The sequence below is a fragment of the Chaetodon trifascialis genome, chromosome 12 (assembly GCF_039877785.1).
Source record: "Chaetodon trifascialis isolate fChaTrf1 chromosome 12, fChaTrf1.hap1, whole genome shotgun sequence".
Taxonomy (NCBI): Eukaryota; Metazoa; Chordata; class Actinopteri; order Chaetodontiformes; family Chaetodontidae; genus Chaetodon; species Chaetodon trifascialis.
In genome coordinates this window covers 18,129,597-18,154,473 of record NC_092067.1, presented here as the reverse complement: position 1 = coordinate 18,154,473, position 24,877 = coordinate 18,129,597, and the positions used below count along the sequence as shown (strand labels likewise).

The following is a 24,877-nucleotide window of genomic DNA, read 5'->3' as shown; positions in this document are numbered from 1 at the left end:
ACCTTCAGTAGATGTGCTTGTGGATGTGCAGCCACCCCTGAAAGCAGACACTCTTCTGTGACGTGGCGACACGCTGGTACTTCCATCTCACACTGCGAGAGACTCGTGTCCCACAACAAACCGGCAAGTGTACATCGCACGCACAGGTTACCCACAATTACAGGGGGAGGCTCAACCAATAACACAGGTGCAGCTAGGCTGTGAATGCAAATTTAACTTGTTAAAAAAATTAAAATTAAAGTGGCTTGCAGAAGTTTGGACACCCCTGTTGAAAGTTTCTGTTACTGTGAACGGTCAAGTAGTAGAAAGTGGACTTATTTGAGATGAAACATTCATTTAAATGTTTTAAGTGTGGTTAGTGCATTATTTTTGAGATCTCATAACTTTTACCAAGGTCTCAGACCTTGACAAGCTTGTTTGGGCTATGGCTTGTTCTCAGTCATCGTTATGAAAGTCCAGGTGATGCAAATTGCAAAGCTTCATAAATACTGAGTCCTCCAAACTTGCGCCAACAATCAGCAGCCGTTGGCTCCTCTAAGCAGCTGCCGAGCACTCTGAAAATTCAAATAATTGATGCCCACAAAGCAGAAGAGAAGGCTACAAGTAGACAGAAAAGTGTTTTTCGGTCACATGCTTTGGGCTTGTGTTGCAGCCAGTGGCACGCTGAACACTTCACTGAGAGAAGAATGGAATTAATAGTTTTATTATGGATTAATCTGCTGATTAAATTCTATGTTAATTGATTAATTGTTTGGTAAAAATTCTAAAAAATAGTGAAATACCATCATAATTTCCCAGAGCCTGAAGCGAGACTTTCAATGTGCTCGTTTTATAGTCCAAACCTCAGCATTGTTAAAAATTAATCAAAATTCTTAAAACGATTAAAAGGAAATAACGCAAATCCTGTCAGGAGGAAACACTGTCACTGTTCATCGTATGTTACGCAGCAGGCAGGTTGAAAGACATTTCAGCCAGTGGATTTATTTCAGTGTACCGGCCGCTGACACACCAAAAAGTTAATTTTGAACCCTGGCCATGAGGGCCGCTCTTGTAGCAGTATGTCGGCTCTGGAGACGTCATTTAAGTCAGGTAGCTTTGTTCACGCTGCTCATCAACATTTTTACTCATCATGGCAAAGCCCTTTCGTTCTGTGTACTGTTTGCTCGGGATCCACTTGAGCACGTGTTGCATACACACGGTTAAAATAAAACATCCCAGCTGAAAACCTTTTGAGAACGTTGTTTTCTGTTGTTAACGATGTGCCATGCAGCCCGAAGTCTTGTGCTCCACCGTGATCAACAAGTTTAAATTTGTACGTGTGCTTCTTGTCCGTCACTTTCTAAAAAGCCTTCCTTAGAGACGGCTGCTTGATTTAGCAGCTGATTTGTATTTCTGTATAATCAGTCAAAACCTCGTATGAAGGATCAAGGTGACAATATACCTAATTCCAGCTGCCACATCCTGTCCACACACCTCTGCTTTCATGAACTGCAGATGAATAATTAATCGTCAGACTGATTAGTGTGTGTAACCTCATCAAGGCGCGTGATGTGACAGCCTGTGTCATTAGGTCTGATGCTGCCATTAGTCTCAGCGTAAGTGCAATCAGGCCATATGGAGGAGAGAAAGGGAGCACATCTTTCACGCAGCACAGTTTCCTCCTCAAAGGTTCGCTGTCGATCACATTTTGGGGTCATGAAAACTGTGGGAAGCCCGTCTGGTGTGAGAATGCGCCGGGTGAAAGTCTCCATCCGAGTGTGTTGGAGTGTGAAAGATAATGAACAAGGCAGCAGTGTGTTGCCACAGAGTTGTTTCTTTGTCCAGAGCAGACTGAGCCCCTGCTCTAATCTGGGTTATCTGGCTGTAATCAGCTTAGCCCACTGCTGCTCTCACTGCTGCTGCTGCTGCTGCTGCTGCTGCTGGGTGGGCACTTTTTCTAGCTTTACTCTGGTTTTGTCTTCATTGTCATGCATGCACACCTGTTGAAGTGTCTCCAGAGCAGAACAAAGTAGCAGAGAAGCTCACTTTGCACGTAGAAGAGTCTGAAGGAGCTCATCACTCAGTCTTTTTTGGGGAGTCCTGTCCAAACAAGCCATGTCTGAACATCCAGGTTCATCCGAGGGGACGCCTGCTGCAGACATGTACCCCAGAAAGATACTGGAGTACATGGAAGGATTCCTCGTCTCCAAGGTAACATTCACATGTCGTGCGTGCACACTCACCTTCACAGGGATGCACCTTTACTCAGTTTAAAGTTACTGACACCTCAGCTTGAGGGTGAGCTGAGTTAATAGCATTTGTGATAGCTGATATTTTAAGAGCATCAAACATATTAAAGCCACATTGATAAAGTTTCTAAAGAGCTGAAAAGATAAGTCAATTAACTAATTAGTGCATCAGCAGAGGGTAAATTATAAACTCTTAATCAGTTCATTGAAGTCATTCTTCAAGCAAAACTGTAAAGTTCCAGTTTTTCTCTTGTGATATTTGCTACTTCATGTCTTTGGGTTTTCAGACTTGACTGTACAAAAAAAGTATTTTTGACATATTGTGATGTGCATCCTGCACGTTAAATGATTAATAAAAAGAATCAAAGTGAATAGTGAATAGTTCAATTAAACGTTAATCGCAGCCTGAAGTCTGTAAACAGAAACATAAAATACTGGCATCATTCACAGGACACACGTGATTATCACCTGAACTACACGCTAATATATTGGATGAGTGGATGATGAAGCTTTAATGGAATGATTTTTACTCCACTACAATTGTCTGACAGCTTTAGTTACTTTTCAGACTACAAGTTGCCATACCCTCCCTGTCCAGTTAAAAGCATGCACCTCAAAATTTGGTGATTCTGAATTTGAATTATTCTGATAAACTGAAGGATTAAGTTTTGCTTTATGGGTTGAGAAAATTCCCCTACATCTAAAGATAAAAAAGATATTAAAAAAAAAACATCCTTGGATTAGCTGGAAAATACATTTTCAGGCAGTTTTCTCATGAAAAGTTGACTGTTTTAGAGATGCAAGGACAACTACAGCTACACACTACTATAAAACTACAAAACAGGATATAAAGTAGTTTAAATCAGCTCAGCCAATGAAATGCACCAGTAATATTATTTCAATATATCATATATAAAAGTAAATGACTCCCCAGGATCATTTTTCTGCAAGATGAGTACTTTTACTCTTGATACTTTAAGTACATTTTGTTAATAATACTTAAATACTTTCACTTAAGGAAAGCATCTGAATACTTCTTGCATCACTGAAGGAGACAGATGGGACAATTAGGATCTGAAAGAATGTGATATAGCAGAAAGTGTGAAGGGGAACTGAAAGGGATGAAAATAATGTAAGATTTGCAGAATATCAGATCCACAAGCGCATCAACAAACTGCTTCAACTACACTTTATCGGTCCAGCTAACGTGGCAGTTTGAATAACTGTTAAAAACAAAAGTCTTGTTAAGCCTTTATTGTGATCACCCACTCAGCAGAGTGTGACGCTGAAGCATGAAGCGCCAAACAAATCTACAATGGGCACATGGAGACGTTTTGTCTGTCTGTTGCAATAAGTCTGAAGCATCGTCGAAATGATTGTCCTGATTAAATCCAAAGGTCTATATGAGACAACTGATATAACTAACTGGCTCTGATAATTGAATCAATGCGCTCTAAGAGATGAATTAAGAGATGAACCAGTGACGGAGTACTGCAGACAGACCACTGCATTATATTCCACTCTGCCTCTGTTTTCCTCTCCGTCCTCTTTGTCTCAGGTGGTCTTCTCCTCCTGCGAGCTCGGTGTGTTTGATGTGTTGCTGGGTGCAGAGCGCCCCCTGTCTGCAGAGGAGATCAGTCACGCGGTTGGAGCCAGTCTGGATGGTACACAGAGACTGCTGGCAGCCTGCACCGGGCTGCAGCTCCTCAATGCACACCAGGACAATGGACGAGGTCAGCACAGACACACACACACACACATACATCTAAATAATACAGTAATTCATTAACAGTCCAACAACCTGAGCCTTTAAATAAGTTGAGTAGTAAATTGGAGGAGTTAACTTTGCTGAAGTTATAATGATTTGTTGCATTCATTACTTTACCACAGCTGCACCACCTTCACGCACGTCTCTCCTTGTCTCTATCCTGTCTTTCTGTCCTGCACCTCCTTCATTCATCTCCTCCTCCACCTTTCCCACCACCCATGTTCAGTGCTTTACAGTAACACAGAGCAGGCCAGTGTCTACCTGACCCGCTCCAGTCCTTCATCCCTCTACCAGTCCATCCAGTACAGCTCCAGGACCATCTACCTGTGCTGGCACTACCTGACCGACGCTGTCAGGTCAGCACACTGAGCGCAGTCACGTCCCTGCCTGCCGTTTGCACACAATTTCACAGTTGAAAGAGTTTATGCCACATTCATGTTCGGGGTCACCATCCATGGCAAGCTGCGACAAATGACATTTTTTTTCATGTTCACTGTGTATCATGGCACCATTACCTTTTCTTTCTGAACTGCTAACCAATTAGCAATCAACAGAAAATTCATTGTCAACTTTTTTTATTAATTGTAAAGTCCAGCAAAATGCAAACTGCTTTGAAACACATAGATCAAGGGTAAGAAAATGTAAATGATGCACAAGTAGGATGTTATTCAATTAGGCGAGCATACACAGGTGGGCAGCGAGGGGCTGTGAGAACTACGGTTTTGCTTTGCAGCCTGAGGATGTGGTTTCCCATCCTCCGTTTCTGTTTGAACAGCGTCTCAAGATGGATTTTAGTCTCATTATAATGTCTGAGGGAAGACAGCCAGCAGCTCTCAGGCAGATTCACTGTGGCTGACAAGTCAAGTCCATCTGTGAGAAACACTGAAAACACATACAAGTAGAGATGATTCCTCGAGGATAAAGGCATCTTGATCTAAATGACTCATTCGCTTGTGTGGGAGTGTGCAACAGAAACATGTGAATTAACCTAAAATAGGCAGGAGGCGATTGTGAATTCATGTCAACGCACTGGAGCTTATTGATTTCATCTGCTTCAACTGTGAGATGAAGCTGAAGCAGAATTTAAGCAGTGAGACAATCAATACCCAGAGCCTCCCTTCATCAAATACGTCACATACTCAGTACACATATAATGTGGTCGTCTTATTCCTATATTTCTGTCTTTGTTTTGTTCTAGAGAGGGAAGAAACCAGTATGAAAAGGCTTTTGGAGTCAATTCAAAAGACCTGTTTCAAGCTCTCTACAGGTAAGAAACACACACACACACACACACACACACACACACACACACACACACACACACACACACACACACATACGAATGCTTCCCCCAGTACTATCCTAAACCTAATTCTTCACCCTAAAATCAATGATTTGTTAGGTAGATTTATGTCCACACATACAAACGCATACACATTTTAGGTTTTTGTCACTTTTGAGGACATTACATAAACTTACATTCATTTCCTTGAGACTTACCATAACCATAGCCACAACTTGCCAAACCCTAAACCTTAACCTAAACTTAAACTTAAACTTACCTTAACCCAAATGATTTTCATTATGGGGACCTGCATTTTTGTCCCAGAAAGGACGGCAAGTTCTCATAATGTGACTGTGGAATCAGATATATGTCCCCACAATGTGAGGAATACATGGGCACACACACACACACACACACACACACACACACACACACAAACACAAACACACATTCTTACTCATTTACATTCTGTCCCTGTCTCTCCATCTTAAGCCTGTCTGTCACTCTCTTCTCTCTTCCTCCTAAAAAACAGACTCATGGGATTTATTCGGTGTGCGTGCATGCGTGCGTGCGTGTGTGTCTGTGCGTGTGTGTGTGCGTGAGGATGTGGGCAGTGATGTGTGGAAGCTCGGAGCACAGAGACAGAATATATCTGCCATTGTCCTTGAGGTCTCGTGTGTTTATAGTATCTAGCGCCCACAGTTTTAACGCTTCACTGATCTGCTGGTCAGCAGTTTTCAAGGGTCACACGCTAAAAGTTTAACACTTTGTTCGCTAATAGATTTTGATCGGCCTGCCTGAGGACCTGTACTCTAAAACACTGCCAGTCCCGAAGGAACAGAGACCGCTAAAACGGAAACACAGTGGAATAAAATTACTGAAACATCCTCCATCTTGTCCCCATTATGGCGTGATTTGCAAAACCACTTTGATGGAAGGGGATCTGATGCGCACAAATGCGAGATGAAACAGATGTTAAAATGCACTTTCCCATTATTATTTCACATCTGAATAAATCAAATTAAGTGTAGCGCCACATGTGCAGATGTATGAATTTGCGATTTTTCAGTGTTTGCTTCAACAGAGGAAGAAAGAAATTATGAAATCTGAAATTATTCAGTGCATTTTGTTATCTTGTTCATTTGTAGACGTCCTGCAGTTTTTGGTTTATATGTAGGTGGTTGTTGGGACTTGTGCATAAGTTGCATCATCTCTGTATTTGCCCTTTTTGTTCTCACACTTTTAAGAAGCAGCTGAAGATCTCACAGAAACCGCCTCGTTAAAAAAAGATGTATGCAAAATGGGAATATTCAACATATGAACCTTGCACACACAGCTTAATACGCCTTTGTGCGGATGAATTTGCAATTCAGCTTTAATTGGTTGAAAATGAAAATACCCGACAAGAAAAAATTTCAACACCTGCGCATAATTGATTTAATGTGGAGTAGCAGTTGTTTGTCCCTGCTGATTTCCCCTGTGAATGCTGTGGGTAAATTAGCGAGAGGAAACAACCGCTGAAGTCATTCACTGCATTCTTGGAGGGCTGTCGAAGGAGCAGGATGATTCAAAGCTGGCTGGATGACTCAGGCTCCTGTTTACTCATCGCCATTTAACCAGCCGTGTACTGCACCTGAATAATTTACAGCCAAGTCCTGTCCGCAGCTTGAATTCTCATAGTCGAGAAAGCGGAAAAGATTTGTGGGCGGGGGGGGACAATGGCAAGAGAGCGCAGGGTTTTGAGATTTCAAAACAGTGCAGAGCGAGAAGTACTTTTTTATCCAAATCGAGGCGGTGATTCATCTTAAATGCATTTTTCTCCATCTCAGAGTGAGCAGTTTGATGCTGAATTGACCGACAAATGCAACATAGCTAATGATATTAAATGCGATATTACACTGAAAATTGATGCGGCTGTCTCCATTTTGGTGGAGGACACTAATCAAGGTGGACCATTCTTTGTCTGTCTTATATTGCTGGTAAAGCAACCAGACAGCAGTAAAACACACAACAGCGATCAGGCAGCCACGAACCAGAACTCTGACAGTGTACAGATATGACAGAGACCTGCGGGGATGTTGAGGAGTGTGAGACGTGTGTGTGTGCGGAGAGCAGACAGATACAGATCAAAACCATGATGAGGTCACGATGCTGTCTTTACAAGGACGAGCGATAACCAGGCTAAGCATCTTTTCCTCAGTGTGACTGGAGATGGGCTAGTGTGCACATAGTTGTACTCAGTCGGGGACAAAGAGCGCTGCAGATGTTATCGTTGGGGGGCATTCAATAACTTTTGTCCAAAATGTTCTCAAATTAAAGCTGACAGTGCTGCTGTTTGGCCTCACAGTCATTTCGTCTTTTCACATCCGATGTAATCAGAGGCTGGAGCCGCGACAATGAGTCACTTTCAAAGTTCCTCCGGAGGTCACAGCGTCGTCCGAAGTTGGCTCACGTATCGGATGGCTGATCGCAAGTTTGGATAAATAAAATTCTAGTGTTACGGAACAGAGGATGCTCTGTGTGTGTGTGTGTGTGTGTGTGTGTGTGTGTGTGTGTGTGTGTGTGTGTGTGTGTGTGTGTGTGTGTGTGTCTGTGTGTGTGTCTGTGTGTGTGTGGCTCCATGGCAGAGTGCTGGGTGATGAGGTGGAGATTCCTCAGAGCAGCAGCAGTCACCACAGGCTCTTCTTTTCTGCTGCACCATGTCTCTCTCTCATTCTCACACACACACACACACACACACACACACACACACACACACACACACACACACTGTGTCGCCACGGGGAAGAACTTTGTAGAAGAGGAGAGGCACTGTATGTGTGTGTGTGCATGTGTGTGTGTGTTTGTCTATTTATTGTGGCCATAAAGAAAGTAGCCCCATCAGTGACAGCATACAAAAAATGACAAAGATGGTCTTGCCTCCATACAACAAGACTTAAATGAAAGAGAGGCAGTCCTGACTGCTGACTTACAGACTCTTTTGTCTTTGTCTCTCTCTCTGTGTGTGTGTGTGTGTGTGTGTGTGTGTGTTTGCAGGTCTGATGAAGAAATGGTGAAGTTTATGCAGTTAATGAACTCCATTTGGAACATCTGTGGTAAAGACGTGATCACAGCCTTCGATCTTTCGCCTTTCAAGGTCATATGTGACGTTGGAGGTAAGTGTGTGTGTGTGTGTGTGTGTGTGTGTGTGTGTGTGTGTGTGTGTGTGTGTGTGTGTGTGTGTGTGTGTGTGTGTGTGTGTGTGTGTGTGTGTGTGTGTGTGTGTGTGTGTGTGTGTGTGTGTTTATCAAGTCACCATATCTAATTTCCATAAGGTCATGGGTTCACAATCATTAACATTTAAAATTGTTGGTGTCATGTGTTAAGTGAGACAGCTGGCTCAGCCGCACACACATATTTATACAGTACAATGTGTGTGTGTGTGTGTGTGTGAGTGAGCACAGAAACACACAACACACACAGTCAACTGTGACCTTTATTATACCCCCCCCCCCAGCCTCACTGAGTTAATGACTCTTAGTAAATCAGTCAGCCTTCTTAACACACAAGTCAAAGTCACCTCCACCTGGAGTTTCCCTTCAGTGCTGACATCATTGTGTATCCAACAGAAAAACATCTTCATGATGTTAAAATCATGTCTTTTTTTCCCTTCAGAGCCGCACAAACAACGAATACAGAGTGCAAACACATGGGGCTGATGCTAGATTAGATGAATACGAAACATCCGCCACCACTCCCTCAGTGTGAGTGTTGCGGGTCACCTGCTCCTGTATGAAAAGCTGTTAATGCACCTAAAGCAGTTAAGATGTCTGGGTTTCAGGGGAGTTCTGTTAATGCCATGACTTTTTTAAATGCTATTTCAGGGTCTCGTCCAGCATAATAAGAAATAAGTTGCAGGAAAAAACACTTGACCGCTTTGGCTTTTGTGTTGTTTTAACCCCTGACCATGTCCCCGCTAATGCGGATCAACTTAAAAACGCATCTCTTTCTCTCCATTTGTGGCTTCCTTTCACATTAAAAATGCTCTGGGTGGATAGACTTAGAGAGTTTCCAATAAAAACCTATTGAGCTGTGTGCTCCTCTGCGCTGAAAACAAAAGAAGTGTTCACAGAGAGGCTGCTGAGCAGAGGTTTAACCTGCTGAGACCAAGTGAAGTATCCAGCCATGTCTGTCACAACAGTCTATTCCACCCGACTTCTTTCCAGGTAATGGCTGGAATACCTGATTTTGTTGTCTGACAACCTAGACAGTCAGGAAATTTAACAGTTGTTGCAGAGCTGCAGTTTTCAGTCAGTCTGAAAACAGCTTTCCGTCAAAAATCTGCACTCATTTGGTGTACGATATGGATTCTAAATGGTTTTATTGTCATTATTTTTTCTAAAGCATGCATGAAAACATGTAGCTTCAATTAGCTGCAGACTAATTTAGCTTCTTTCTATTGCTCAACAGAAGAAGCTGGATGCGAAATGCTCGAATTTGAAGCCGGATGTTGCTTTGGATAGGCCCCCATTACGGTATAAAAAGGGGGCTTCCTTCTCTGCTGTGTAATCTTCTTTGTCAAATCAGATTTATTCATAAACTGCTTTTGTACAGCGGGTTTCTTGCGAAATGGTTTACGCAGAGAGCGACGGGCGCAGGAATAAAAGAAAAAGTGAGCAAAAATAAGACTGAACAAACGCAACATGAACTCTGCGATGTGAGGCCGGGACCTCCAACGAAAGGCAGAGAAACGAGCCGAGAACAGAGCAGGCTCAAAAACAAAGGATGGAGAGAAAAATAATAAAAAAAGGAAAAATGAATCTTCTGCTGTCACAAGAGTTTCCACCTCCTGCCGAAAACATAATGATATGAATAATAACAGGAAAAAAAGCTTTTGTCGTGTCGATGTTGCCGGTTCTTTTTCATTTCTCCTCCTGTCTTTTTAGCTGAACTGAGAGCTGAACGTTACTCCTCAATCAGAAATAGTAGATGATGGATAATAATAGAGCAGTAATGGAGAATTTAAAAATAATGCCATTTCCAAGAATAAATGTTTAGTGTGTCTGTCCACATTCAAGATTATACTCATGATCCAATGCGCTATCCCTGAAAACCCCGTATGTATTTTCTCAGGATGCCCACTTGGATAAATCAGGTTAGAGGTACTAACCCAGACTGAATGCCTCTTAGTTTAACAACAAAATGAGTAAAAGAGCCTCCACGATTATCAAGAAAAAGAAGAGTCTTTATTTTTCTCTGTTTTAGCCATTTAAAACCTAAAACCGTTGGGTTCAGCCTGGTGAAGAAGCAGCAAGCGGCTCAGTGTACAAACACTGGCTGAAACCCTTGGGTGGCCGCCTCCTGTGTGTGACACCTCAGCTGACCACACAGGGGAGCTGTGAAGCCACTGAAAAGCACACAAAACACACGCGCACACACCAAGGACAGCCTTCCTGTCTTTCCTCTCTCGGCATGGGGTTGCGTGTTCATGTTTATGCATTAAGGTGCATCACCAAAAACTGTGTGTGGACAGCAGGCGCGTGAAGGGAGCGACTGCAGTGTCCCTTTAAGACTTTGTCTCTCACACAGCATCTGTTGTGTCTGCACACACCTGCTGCTCAGGTGCTCTGTCTGTCCGTCCGTCTCACTTTCTGCCAACTAGCTGACTTAAAATCCAAATCAGGTATCACAGTCCGCATCCAAAGTCTCCATCGTTTATACGACGAAGCTGCTTTGTTCTATACTGGCGCTCTGTGTGAAGACCTCCGCCTTGATTTATTTTAATGTGACATTTAACACACACTTCAGCTGTATGTTTTGTTTAAAAATGAATAATCAACTTAAAGGTTACTGCAGCTCTAAGGAAATTATATTCATGGTTCTGAAGTGTAATGTTTTTATGTAAATAGCCATCTGCTTCATGCTGCTACATGTAACAAAGTCAGTTATGGGGAAAAAAATTTACATCGGAAAACACCATGATGTGGCACGGTGGCTCGGTGGTAACACTGTCGCCTCACAGCTAGAAGGTCCCCGGTTCGAGTCTCACTGTGGGTGCTGGGCGTGTCCTCCACCATGCCTTTGGTGCCTGCTGCTTGAGGAAAAATAAGGGGCCTTTCTGTGTGGAGTTTGCATGTTCTCCCCGTGTTCACCTGGGGTATCCTCCCTAAAAATACCCCCACTAAAAACATGCAAGAAGATCACCACCTGACCAATGGTGACGAAAGGGAACTGGTCCCCGGGCGCCGGTCGACTGGCAGCCCCCGCTCCGCTCCAGGAAGGACTGACCATGGATGGGTCAAATAGCGGGATGGAATTTCAAATATGCATGTTGTGTGTAGGGCTGCACGGTGGAGCAGCAGGTAGTGCGCGTGCCCCACAGCAAGAAGGTTGCCGGTTCGATCCCCGGGTCAGGCGGGGCCTTTCTGTGTGAAGTTTGCATGTTCTTCCCGTGCATGCGTGGGTTCTCTCCGGGTACTCCGGCTTCCTTCCACAGACCAAAAACATGCTCATTAGGTTAATTGATGACTCTAAATTGTCCGTAGGTGTGAGTGTGAATGTTTGTTTGTCCTTACATGTGGCCCTGCAATCGGCTGGCGACCCGTTCAGGGTGTACCCCGCCTCTCGCCCATTGTAGCTGGGATAGGCTCCAGCCCCCCGCAACCCCGAAAGGGATAGGCGGTATAGATGGATGGATGTTGTGTGTAAAATGTGACGAATAAAGGAAATTCTTCTTCTTCTTCATACCGCAATGAGGGAGGAGGCACTCAAACTTTTGTCACAGTAAGAGTAAACAAGCATTGGTAAAATGCACTCGGAAAATAAGATAGATAAGATAAGATAAGACTCCTACGCTGGGGAAATTTACCTGGAGCAACAGCAAGAATAAAAAGGAGAGGTAAAAAAACAGAACAGATAGACAATAAAAAGATACGAAATAAAATCAACTAGATGCATGTAAACACATACAACACACATGTACTTATGTGCATTTAAAGCACAGAAAGTAAGGATGATAGAAGAGTCTGTTTGCTAAAATGTTAACCACTTAACATGTTAACACAGAACTTTAATGTTTTGACGTTCGCAGGGTTCATCGGACCGTTTAATCTATGGCAGCTGTTAGCAGTCATTAGCAATGTAGCAATCGTTAGCATTTGTTTTGCAGGTGAAATCTTGACCTTCGAAGTAACTTGTAGTCTATCAATCTGCCTTGATCACTGATGTAAACACGTTGCTTAAAAGCATCAGAAAACTAGGATGAGGCTTTATTTGCTGTCTAGTTTTAAAACATTGTCCAACGTTTGAAGCAGTTACTGCTCTAAAGGTGTATTTGAGCGATCGCTCTTAAATAAACATGGGAACTTGTGTGGGGCCGAAAAAGAAATATACACAGCATGAGGAAGAGGTTTAGAGTTTAGTCCCCAGTATCGCTCAAGCTGCACTCACTGTTGCTCTCAATGTATAGACACACAAGCCAAACTAAACATAGAGCCATTATGTACACACACCCTGACTACACTTCCCACAAAGCAGCTTATTTGCATTTTTCATTAGACCCTCCCTGTGCTAAACGCCCACATCTTTCAAACGCCATCTCCCCACTTTGTAACGCAAACTGTTAAAATTCAAAATCTCAAGCCCGAGCTGAGATAACGCTGATTTTATCTTCTGAGCACTGACAAAGCTCCTCGAGAGCCACAGAAGTACATTATACAACTGTTTTCACAGGCTGAGGAATACTCCCCATTGTAAATAAACTGATCTCAGTGTCTAAGATAAGTGGAGTTCCCCTTCACTGCTTCCTGCACACTGCTGAAAAAGTTGCATGCAGTCAACAGTGTCCAGTTGCTGACACATTGCAGATGGAGAGCCTGACACAAGCAGAGGTTCATCCAAGCCACGACATACCAATATACAAGTAAAGCTACTGACTAGCAGTGCTGCATTTGGCTCGACGTTTAATGCTCACACATATGCACAAATAAATGCATGTCAGATAACGTGCAGATAAAGTAAACAAACACAACAATAGTATACAACAAACATAACACACTGTAAAGGCCCATCAAAGGACGTCATTAACAAAGTGAAGCAGCCAGGATAGCTCGGGGTCTTGTATGGCGTGTTGTGTTTGGTTTTGCTCCCCCTTGCTGTACTTTGATTTTTCTCCTCTGCTGACCCCTGTTTGATGTGAGAGCCAAAGAGTACCTGTGTGTGTGTGTATGTGTGTGTGCGTGCATGTGTGTGTGCGTGCATGTGTGCGTGCATGTGTGTGTGTAAAAAGATAACGCATTGCAAGAGAGAATACAGACTGATACAGAGGCAGCAGGTCATGTTAGGAGGAAGGCAGCACTGAGCTTGACAGTTTGCCCTGTATACACAAACACACACACACACACGTACACACACACACACACACACACACACACACACACACACACACGCACACAAACCTATGTGTGGCTGGCTTTTTGGGTTTGTCAAAGTGAGATCCTTTGATCCTGTATTCCACCCGACTGCCTTTCCATCACTCTATCCCATTTGCACATTCTTCATCTATCTCTTTCTCTCTCTCCGTCTCACACACCGTCTGTCTCACTCTCTGTTTTATATTCAGATTGCTTGATGAAGCATGAACCCTGATAATAATGCTGCCAGAGCATCAAGTTGACATATTCATATTTTCACATTAAATCCTTGTTTCCGCCCCTGTGTGTTTGTGCGTGTATGTGTGTGCTCGTATTTAATTTCCTTATTTTCCACTTTAATCATCAGGTCTGACCTGTGTCCTACAATGAGTTACATTTCTCTATGAGGACAGTGAGCAGGGCATGCAAGCAGCTCTGTGAAGCCGATCTAAATGCTGACATCAGCATGCTAACATATGCATACTGATAAGGCTCACAAGTTCATCCTGCGGGGGTCATGAATGTCCACCCTGCAACCACGCTGCAATCAAACCAATAGTTGTTGAGTTATTTCAGTCAATGGTTCATCATGGTGGCACTGGACAAAAAGCCAGGGGATCACCAAAGGCAGTGAAAATTTATTCCCTTTTCACGGCAATCCCTCCAATATGTGTCGAGGTATTTCAGTCGGGACCAAAGTAGTGGAGCAATTGACCAATCAACGGACCAGCATTGCCATCACCGGAGCCATGCTGCTAGCATGGCTAAAAACAGGAAAGGTTCATATAAAAAAAGCATGTGAAATCAGCTGCAGCCAGATAACAATCACATTGTGTGTGCTTGTGTTTGCGCTTCCTTAGATTAGATTCCTCAGTAGGATTCCTAGACAGCAAGCTCAGCCCTGTTTCTGCTGCTCTGTACAAAGTCTCTCTCTCTCTCTCTCTCTCTATCTATCTATCTCTCTCTCTCCCTCCCTCTTAGTCACTCTAAATTCAGTTCGCTTCAGTTTGCTTTATTGGCATGAATGTTAGATGAACCATATTCCCAAAGCTGCCACATACAACTGAATACAAATCATGCAAATACATAATGGGTGTATACCTGAAAGCATCTGTTCCACTTGTGTCGCTCTGCATTGTGTGTGTGTGTGTGTGTGTGTGTGTGTGTGTGTGTGTGTGTGTGTGTGTGTGTGTGTGTGTGTGTGTGTGTGTGAGACGCGCTACCTTGTTAATGAAAGTTGTGTGCATTCATTACGCTGTAACTAAATGTAATTCACTTTCTCTCTCCAGGCTGCAGCGGAGCATTAGCCAAGCAGTGCACGTCAGCCTACCCAGAATGCACCGTTACGATCTTTGACCTCCCCAAGGTGGTGCATATGTCGAGGGAACACTTTGTCACGGAGGCTGACCAGAGGATAAGCTTCCACGAAGGTAACGTCATGACAACTTGGCAAGATCACTTGACATTTATAATCACACACACACACACACACACACACACACACACACACACAGGAAATGAATGTCCTGGAGACTTACCCTAACCCCAACCCCAACCCAAAAATGATCTCCTTTCAATTCGGGATATAAATCAAGAGACAAACCGTCCCCAATTAACTCGTCTTTAGCCTGAAACTTGTCCCAGAAAACAGTCGAAGTCAGAAACGTGAAGGCATGCACACACTTCATCATCATCATACAAAAATAGAATAACTTTATCTTCCCAGGAAAAAGTTTGGAATAAGCTTTATAAAGTGGAACCATGTCAAAATGGACATTAAAAAGAAAATAGAGTGAATCCTCAAAGGATTAAGTAATATCGAACGTGTGCCTGTGTTTATCCATAACCCCATTTAGCTTTGGTAGTAACAGGCAGTCTGTATCTGGACTCGTACTTTTACCCCTGGCGTAATAAGTGTTCTTCTGCTCTGAATTCTGCCCACATTGTGACATCGTGACATAAACAGCTGGTGGGCTTGTCAACAGAAGTGGGACAACATCAGGTGGAGGGAAGCAATACGGCTGAATGGGCTCTACTTATTTTTGCTTTGAGCTTTTTGCTAGTTGTCTGCAAGGTTTTGCCAGGATTGCCTAAAATGGCAAGACGTATGCAGAGTTATGGCACTTTTCAACTTCAACTCAACGATAGTTTTCTGCAGAACATGAACAAATCGCCTCACAAAGCATTGTGGGATTTCAGGCAACGTGAGACGGTGCAGTCTTTTGGGCCTTCACTCCAGAGATGGTGATGACATTATTCTTTTGTCAACAAATTGCATGAAAGGACCAAAACCAAGAGTGAATTGTTCTGTAAATAAGTTTTGACTGTATCGCCAAAGCTTATATAGCTTATTCCTGAGTGCCATACAATGTGAGTCTCTGGACGTGGTCTGGCTGATCACAGACAGTGATGCGTCCTTTGTGCATTTTCAGCAATGTTTTTTCTTATCCAGAGAAGACCTTCAGATATGTATTGAATGTTAGCACCAGGTGGAAATGGGGCCAAACACTGCTGCCATGCATTACACAATATTTCCAACGCAATAACAGAAGGTCAGCAGCAGGTAAAAGACCTGTAGGATTTGTAAGTTTATGATTTCTCACTGTGATAAAAGGTGTTGTGTGTCTCAGGATCTGTCATGTTCGAATCCCATTTAAATTCTGCGAGTAAATAATTTAACATACGGTTTGGGTGTTGTTTCAGTCTGTCTGCCACAATCAATCTTGTTTCCTTCTAAAAGCGTGAAGAAAGAACAGAAAACATCTTTTGAAGATCTTTTCTTTCAGTTATGATGTGATGCCAAAGAATTTGAGTCAGTTCAGAATATCCCAACATTGTTTTTGAAAACCAAACTCCATATTCAGAATAAGAAATAACAGGGTGTATGTAGGTCGCCCGCAGTTCAGTTCGATATGTCAACAGTATTCAGTTAATAAACAATCAGGTGCAACAACGATCTGAAAAGCGGAATAAGACACTGCTGATGCTGCCTTCATGCTCCTGCTGAGCTGCTGCAGCTGGACTGAGAGCAGTATGCGCAAATCTGTCAATTTATTTCTCACGCTTTGTTGTGCGGGCTGTCCCAGCGCAGCGGCGAATGTGGAAGAAAAAAGTTCTCAGCAGCCTGTGATCTTGAAAACCCAGAGTCAAAATCATTCCCTGCCTCTCCTGCTGTCTCCCAGCCGTGATGGTGCCGGACACAACGGGAGCTGAAACGTGGAAAAAAAATCACATTAACTTACATACACTCATTCTGCCACTGTTTATACGGGGTTAATGAACACCAGGAGTGTTGTGGTGGGAGTCAAGTCTCGTGAAGGTGACCCTTCCCATGGTGGGCAGCGGTTGGAAATATGCTGTTAGGTCATATACGTTTGACATGATATGATTACAAAGGACATCACTCCTGTGTATTAATTACATGTGAGTACGGAAACCACTTATAGAACCATTGTCTTATTACTGGGAGGTTTGTCAACAATTACGTAATTAAATCAAACATAGCAGTGACATAGGAGTTAAATTTAGACTGTGTTGAGTGTGCGTGTGTGTTTGTGTGTGTGTGTTTCTTTAGGGGACTTCTTCAAAGACCCCCTGCCAGAGGTTGACCTCTACATCCTCGCCAGAATCCTCCACGACTGGACAGACGAACGCTGCGTAGAGCTACTCAGAAGAGTCTACAAAGCCTGCAAACCAGGTCTGTGTGTGTGCGTGTGTGCGTGTGTGCGTGTGCGTGTGTGTGTGTGACGGGGATGAGTACTTTTTTCCCCTGCTTGAAATGAGATGGCAGATTGTATCCCACAATGCAGCTGATCCCAGAAAAATCTGTCCTTCTGACTTTGATCAAAGACAAGCGCGCGCGCACACACACACACACACACATGAAAGCAGCCAGCGCTATCAGGAGGCAGAAAACCCTCTCATGTGTTTTTGCCTGTGTGTGTGTGTGTGTGTGTGTGTGTGTGTGTGTGTGTGTGTGTGTGTGTGTGCGCGCAGAAAAACAAAGAAATAAAGTCAGTAGGAAGGTCTAGTTTTTATGGACAGAGGACACAACCTGCCGTATTATGACGCCGCTTCTCAGCGGAGCCGCCTTTCCAAAGGCAGACATTTTGACCTGTTGTCACAGTTAAAGCACAGGTCTTACTCACAACATTAACGATGTCTCTTTCCAGCCATTCGGCCAATGTAGTGCAGCAATTAACAGTGGTATTAGTTACACCGGTGTCTGAGAAGTCAAGATGTCGCCATGAGCACGGTCTGTAAGGATCTTTATCAGTTCTGTTTATCGAGTGCATTCATTTTTCACAATAACTAAGTGAATGATAGCCTAAAATATGGATGTTTAATAGTTGGCAACTAGTTGGGAATAAAAAATAACCTGCCGTTTACATACTGTGCATACTCAAACTGAGTTTTGCAGCCTTTAGTTACATCATCTTATCGACCCCTTCTTCTGCTGTGGTTTTAATGGCTGCTGAAAGAAGAAGTGGCGCCACCTACAGTTTATCTTAATTAAAGAGTTTCACATCGATGCTTTTTCGGTAAAACTTTGTGATGCATTTGGACGAAAGCATAGCTTCAGACACAATATGATCCAACTTTCCACAAAACAGAATAGATCATTTAGTTGATGATCATTTGCCATGTTGTTTTGATACATACTGTGGTTATCCAACATTCAATTCATGAGTTAACTGTGACACTGTGAACAGACTTACTGCAGTTAACGCTGTAACTAGCTAGCTAGGTTTTGCCAGCACACTCGCTAAATCAGAAGAGGAAAGAAGGAAGCAAACAAACAAACAAAGCTGACCCTTTGGGCCGTCCTGCAGGAGGCGCTGTGCTGCTGGTGGAGGCATTGCTCTATGAGGACGGCTCTGGCCCACTGACGGTGCAGCTCTACTCCCTGAACATGCTTGTACAGACAGAGGGCAGAGAGAGGACAGCTGCTCAGTACGCCGCCCTGCTGGCTGCAGCCGGCTTCACCAACAACCAGCACCGCCTCACTGGAAAGATCTACGATGCTGTGCTGGGACGCAAAGCAGCAGGAGACCAGTAGATAAAGGTACTCGTGCACTGGGACTGAAAACTGAGAACTACCACGAATATTTCTGTACTTCTTTTTAAATTTCACCTTGTGTCTTCAAATAAAAAATATTTCACACATCGGTGTTCCAGATTTGACTTTTCTTTAAATCCATTGATTGCTCAAATATTCAAAACAGGCCCATTTTTATGGCTCCTCAATTCATCTGTTTGTAATGGAAACCTAAGGTTAACAGAAGAAGAGCTGCTCAGTCGGCTTTTTGTTAGTCATGGCATCGTAACAGAAACAGGAAGAAGTGCCAAACCACTCTAAATAACTCATTTCACTTCTCGTCTGCTCTGAGAGCCAGAAGTCAGTTGTTTATTGCCAGAATCACGGGAAAATTAAATAAAACCATAATTGTGGATCACAGTCTAATCCACTATCTACATTGTTAAACTTGCAGGCTTCTGTCCCAAATCATCTTCTCGTCCACCGCCTTCACAAATCATTGGATTGATGTAGAAATGTTAAACCAGCAACAACACAATTCTGTTAGTGTTGAATAGGCAGAGACATGAATGAGTTTGGTTTGAAGACGTACTAAAAATACTTCATAATAGTTACGTTTCCTGAGTGGAGGTGGAGGTCTCCAGCATATATTTTACATACTATCGTATAAAACTAACTGAAGTCAGCTTTGGATGGACCTGAACCTGGTCTTCATATATAGTGAACTTGTACATGCACATAGTGTAGCATAACATTTGTGAATGTGGAATGAAAAAAATCTCATAATACTGCAAACAAAAGAACCACAGATTAAAATACAAACTAATGAGGGGATGAGGAGCAGGTGGCGAGATGAACGGAGGAGCTCAGACCAGACCAGGGCAGGGCTAACGAGGCTGATGCAGGTCAGGTGTGGGGAGAACGAGTGGAGGATAAAGCAGGCCGGAGGAAGACCAGCCAGCAAAAAACCCAAAAAACAAGAGCCACGCAGTTCCTCCTTTCTGAACTAATGCTTTGTTTTGTTTATGTGCGTGTTTTAACTCACAGACCACGCTCTGTCGAAGCTTCCTGACATCAAGATCTGAGAAAAACAAAAAGCAATGCGGAGCAAGCGAACATATGAAAAGAAAATGTTTGTTTTTGTGTAGTTCAGAATGATATTTGTTGGTTCCTCTGTCTCTGGATGGACAGAGCGCAGAGCAGTACAGCCTGTCTGTGGACAGCAGGGACTGATTGGAGAGGCTTGTGCATGATGCAAATACCTAAAGACTGTGTTCACATTATGTTTGTTGTGGCATCTAAGATTATATCTGTTTGAAAATGTCCAAACAGGTGGTTTTGGAGCAACTTTTATGGTCTTTTGTTGCTCCTGTCCCAACTTGTTTGACATGTGTTACTGCATCAAATTCAGAATAAGCATAAATTTACAAAAATCAATGAAGCTGATGGGGTGAAACATTAAATATTACATTATGTTGTCTTTGTACTGTTCAAATTGAGTGTATGTCCAACTTTTTTTGGAATCAGGGTTCCATATAAACACCCTGTAAGACCTGCTGCTAACAATAAAATGCATATTTTCCACAGTGATTTTGTACCCAAGCCTGTTCCAAATCTAGACAATCAAGTAAGAAACTAAGCCCAGCGGAGTCTGATTCCGCTGTAAATGATTAGCCATAACCTGTGAGGGTCAACCCCTATTAGAGACAGTGTGCAGTGTAAGCTTCCAGTCTCATTTCTAAGAAGATGAACTTCCTTGAATATCTGTTCTCATCACTAAATCCTAAGCCCCGTGTCTGAAACCCTCGCTCCTTCCTGCTCTTAACAGCCTGGTAAAGATGTCTATGTCCCGCGTTCTTTATAATGATGGACGTGACTCAACAAATGGCTCGACCCCTCTCCTCTCTCACCCTTCACAGGAAGTATTCAAAACGCTCATGTCTGCCTTTCATTGAAACTCTCATTGTCATTATCCTCCAACACTGAACTGATCAACGCCACACTGGTTGTCAGTGAGAAAGTAAATTGAGTCTGATTTACATTCAGCTACATTAATAGTAATTGTCATCTATTTAGGCATAAAAATGGGCCTGCCAAAAGATGACTGCACAAAATATCAGCTGTCTGACTCTTTGGCTCAAAGCGATCATAATCAGCCTTTAGACAGCAATATTGTCTTAACCCTGCTGTGCATTCAGAAGACGGCAGCACCAGAAGACTGTCGCTTTCCTACACACCCACTCATTCTCGCTGGTCCTCGTCTCTTCCTTTTCTTCTTCGGTAATTGTGAATTAATCAGACTTCAAAGTGCAACAAATTAGAATTGATGTCAAATCCTTGTGGACGACTTTACAGCGAGGCGGCCTAATGAAGGGAAATGAAGTGCTGAGGCTGGAGACAGCTTGACCTGTGCAGAGACAGCGATCATACCCAGTGACACGGTGCAGTATATTACCAATGTCATGGCGGTTAACTAGTGCTGTCTGCCGGTCGGTGTTGATGCGCTTGAGAAATGTATCTGCTCTTCAGGATAAAACCTTATTTCGGTTAAAATAGCAAACACAAAGGGAAAAATAAGCTTCACTCCTCTTAGCACTCCCTTTAAATATTTCAATTAAACCAAGTCTGCAATCTATAAACCTCTAACCTGATGAACCTGATTACTAATCCTCCCTTCATACTAAAACCGCAGGAGATAAGAATGAAGATTTTCTATGTTTTTAATGAAAAAGGTGAGAGAAAAGTTAACTTTCTCTGGATGAAAGTGTAGTACTGCTTTGTATCTTTCAGCAAAGGGAACCACCGGAAATCAAGGCTGTTCAAGTTTTCTGATCATTCATAGTGAGAGAATAAAAAAAAAGTTTTCTTGATTTGCAGAAAAAAGGCAGCTGAGGACACGAAAGTGAAAAACAATTCAAAAAGGTGTGTGAAGAATTACAGCAGGGAGTATCATTTAGAGCTATTCAGTGAGGGGGAACTGCTGTTCAGTCAGGATGAACAACAGTTTGGTTGCAGTCTGCATTTAAACAGACTTCACTGATTTTTTTTCTTTCTCCCGCTGCCGCAGAAAATCAGCTGTAATTCTGTGAGAGTATCTCTTCGAGTACTTTTCCCTCGCTTTTCGTCAATGATTTAGACTCAGGTCAATGTTTTCCACTTCAACAGAGAAAGGTGCATATATATTTCTCCTCTCTGCTTTTCGGTTCCATTTACTGCTCCATCTCATGAGGCTATTATTGTGTCGGCCTCAGGTTCAACCTGAGTGGGTCTTACGGATGGTTCTGGAAAGTTAGAGCTGTAAAAATAGGGAGCTGTGATGGAGAGGAGGGTAGATAGGTGAGCTGAGGACGAGCAGGCTCTTCAGCTCTCCCTGCGCTGGACACGTGACGCGAGTGTGACCAGAGAAAACACAGACTCCCAAAATAAAGCAAAAATGGGGGGTGTCCTGGTTACATAGTGGTTTTATGATGCATGTCATGCAGCCACAGCGTCCCAGGTTTGATTCCAGCTGAAAAACCATGCATCCAGTCAACCGTCTAATAAAGGCAACCATGCAAAATATTCCATATAATAAATAAAAAAAACAGCTTTGTGTGATTGATTCCTGCACGTTTACCATCACATATGGAAACACATACTGCTCCAGGAAACAGATGAAAAGTTAAGAAAGATAAAAACAAGAAGTCTCCTGAGAATCTTTTAATTATGGCACAGTCAGTAAAAAATTATGACTTACGGCCATGTGTGTATGCCAGTGTGTGTTTTATGCTGTGTGAGCGTGGAACTGGCATTTAGGAAGTCATGTGCGTTCACCTGTGTGTGTGTGTGTGTGTGTGTGTGTGTGTGTGTGTGTGTGTGTGTGTGTGTGTGTGTGTGTGTGTGTGTGTGTGTGTGTGTGTGTGTGTGTGTGTGTGTGTGTGTGTGTGTGTGTGTGTCTATTCACTTATGTGTGTGTGTGCGTGTGTGCACTACACTCTTTGGGGACACTCTAAATCTGCTCCGCAAGTCACGCACCCTTCCACCCTCAAGCTCCAGGATGCCACTTTAAGATAACAACTTCAGGGTATTTCAGGGAACACACTCAGTTTATGCCCAGAGACTGTGTGTGTGTGTCTGTGTGTGCGCGGTGCTTATTAGGGCTCCTGGCTCTCTTTGTGATGTAGTTATGTTTTCATTCCAAAGTTTTCACACAAAACTGAAAGTTAAGACCTGTTTTCCTTTTTGGAGCAGCAGTCGGAGCAGAGCTTCACATCTCCTGGAAAAACTCAACGAAGTAAGAAGAGTCGCTGAAATACACGACAGGGATGAGCCGTCTTCCGCTTTGGGATTTTATTTGCGCTCATGTTTTATTAATGAATATGTAAAAACCATTTTTCCTTAACAGGGAGTATCTAAAGCAATTAATCTGTGATACAGTTCTTGCATCTTATGCTCTCAAAATCTCTAAATTAATCTCTCATCTATTTTTCAGAATTAAAAACAATGCACAGTGTATGTTGTGTTGAACAAACCACTTGACCAATTAGTATTTAACCTGCAGATTCCTTAATGGTAATTCACAGCACTTAGCGTCGAGGTTAAAATGGCCCCATGAAAAGTTAATTAATTTGATCACCTCTGGCTCAGTTCCCAATTATTGACAATGCAGTTTGTGTGTGCGAAAGAATGCCTAACACAGAACATCTGCAGCGTTTCCTCACCTCAAGGTAACACTGACTGAAACCTTTAAATTAACCTTTTCATGTGCTGCACGTGTCATGCATTTTTTTTTTTTTTTTTTTTTAATAATGGAGGAATATAATCTACACAGAATTTGTTTCCAAGTCAGGTTTGCAGAGTTTCTTCTGTGAATTTCATCCAGCTGTGTTGCTAACCTGATGCGGCACAGTCGTGCTGTAGAAAAGGAACAAACTGCCTCAAAAATGCCATCTGCAGCTTACCTTATGTGACATGACCTATTTATTTAGTATTTGAGTCACACGGTCTTGAACGAGAACCAAGACCCAGATATGCGCCGTACAGACTCTATACTGTCTGCTTGGCAGAGAAAAACACACACAGTATGAAACCAGTTTGGAGGAGAATAAACTGGGCTGCAATGTGGCTGCGATAGAGACAAAGACACCTGCTGTCATTGAGGAAACCTCATTCAAACTGCTATTTGCTCTGTTGCGGCACATGTGAGGAAAAGGGTGAAGCAGGAGAGGTTGTGATGGCAGTGTTACCTCAACAGACACGCGGGGAGGAGAAGTGGGTATGAGCAGAGAGAGAGAGCTGATCTGTCTTTTCATCAGAGCCATGGCCACGGGATCAAAACACAAGCACGCACACACACAGAGACACACACGCGTGCACGCACACGTACGCGCCCATCTCGTCTCACAACTCAATAAAAGTGTCTCTTGGCTGTAAGCTGTGCTTTGTCACTTCCAAACACTTCCATAATTCATGGGCCGGTGACAGCAGTATTGAATTGAGGACAAAGATGTCTGCCCTGTAGGCTACGCCCGCACACACACGCATGCACACACACACACAAAGGTGGTGATAGATTTTCATGAGTTACAAATACAGAGAAACAGAGAATGTATGTTCGTGGAGACCTTCGGAGAGGTGATGAAGCTCTGCTGGGTAGTTCATGTATGTGTGTGTGTGTGCATGTGTGCATGTTACACTTCTCCACTTGATAATGACTAATCCCTCCAATTTTGCCCTTCCTCCTCTCTGTCACTTATTGTTGCTTCTGTTTTTTGTATCTTTGTCCTGCCCCTTAGCATGACTAAATACAGTCCGTCTCACACACATGCACACACACACGCATACACACACACACACACGCATACACACAAAGACTGGCAGACATATTTCAGACACAGGGTTGTCTCATCTGCTCCTGGCAACATGTCAACCACCCACATGCCCCCCGACCCCCAAACCCCCCATCCACCCGAGAAAAAAAGGGACAGAAATACATCCACATCCTGGTTTTGACGTCATTTGCTCCTCTTGGCCAAGCTGAGGAACACACACACACACCCAGCCAAATGTTTTTTATTCAAGCGCCTTTTCCCATCATTGAGTCGAGAATGAAAGCGGAAGGCATGACACGTGTCACTGGCACAGAAGGTGGCATCTAAATTTGTTGAAATGACTTCTGAAATGACAAGA

At 43.2% G+C, this 24,877-nt stretch overlaps 1 protein-coding gene across 1 annotated transcript; it reads left to right on the top strand.

Moving 5' to 3' along the window:
- Positions 1–1,857: 1,857 nt before the first annotated feature.
- On the top strand, positions 1,858–18,799 carry asmt (acetylserotonin O-methyltransferase). The gene is made up of 8 exons (XM_070976142.1): positions 1,858–2,190; positions 3,787–3,961; positions 4,223–4,352; positions 5,195–5,263; positions 8,318–8,436; positions 14,961–15,101; positions 17,246–17,368; positions 18,504–18,799. Exons 1-8 carry the CDS (start codon positions 2,095–2,097, stop codon positions 18,728–18,730), a joined length of 1,080 nt encoding a protein of 359 aa, XP_070832243.1. The 5' UTR covers positions 1,858–2,094; the 3' UTR covers positions 18,731–18,799.
- The last annotated feature ends 6,078 nt before the right edge of the window (positions 18,800–24,877 follow it).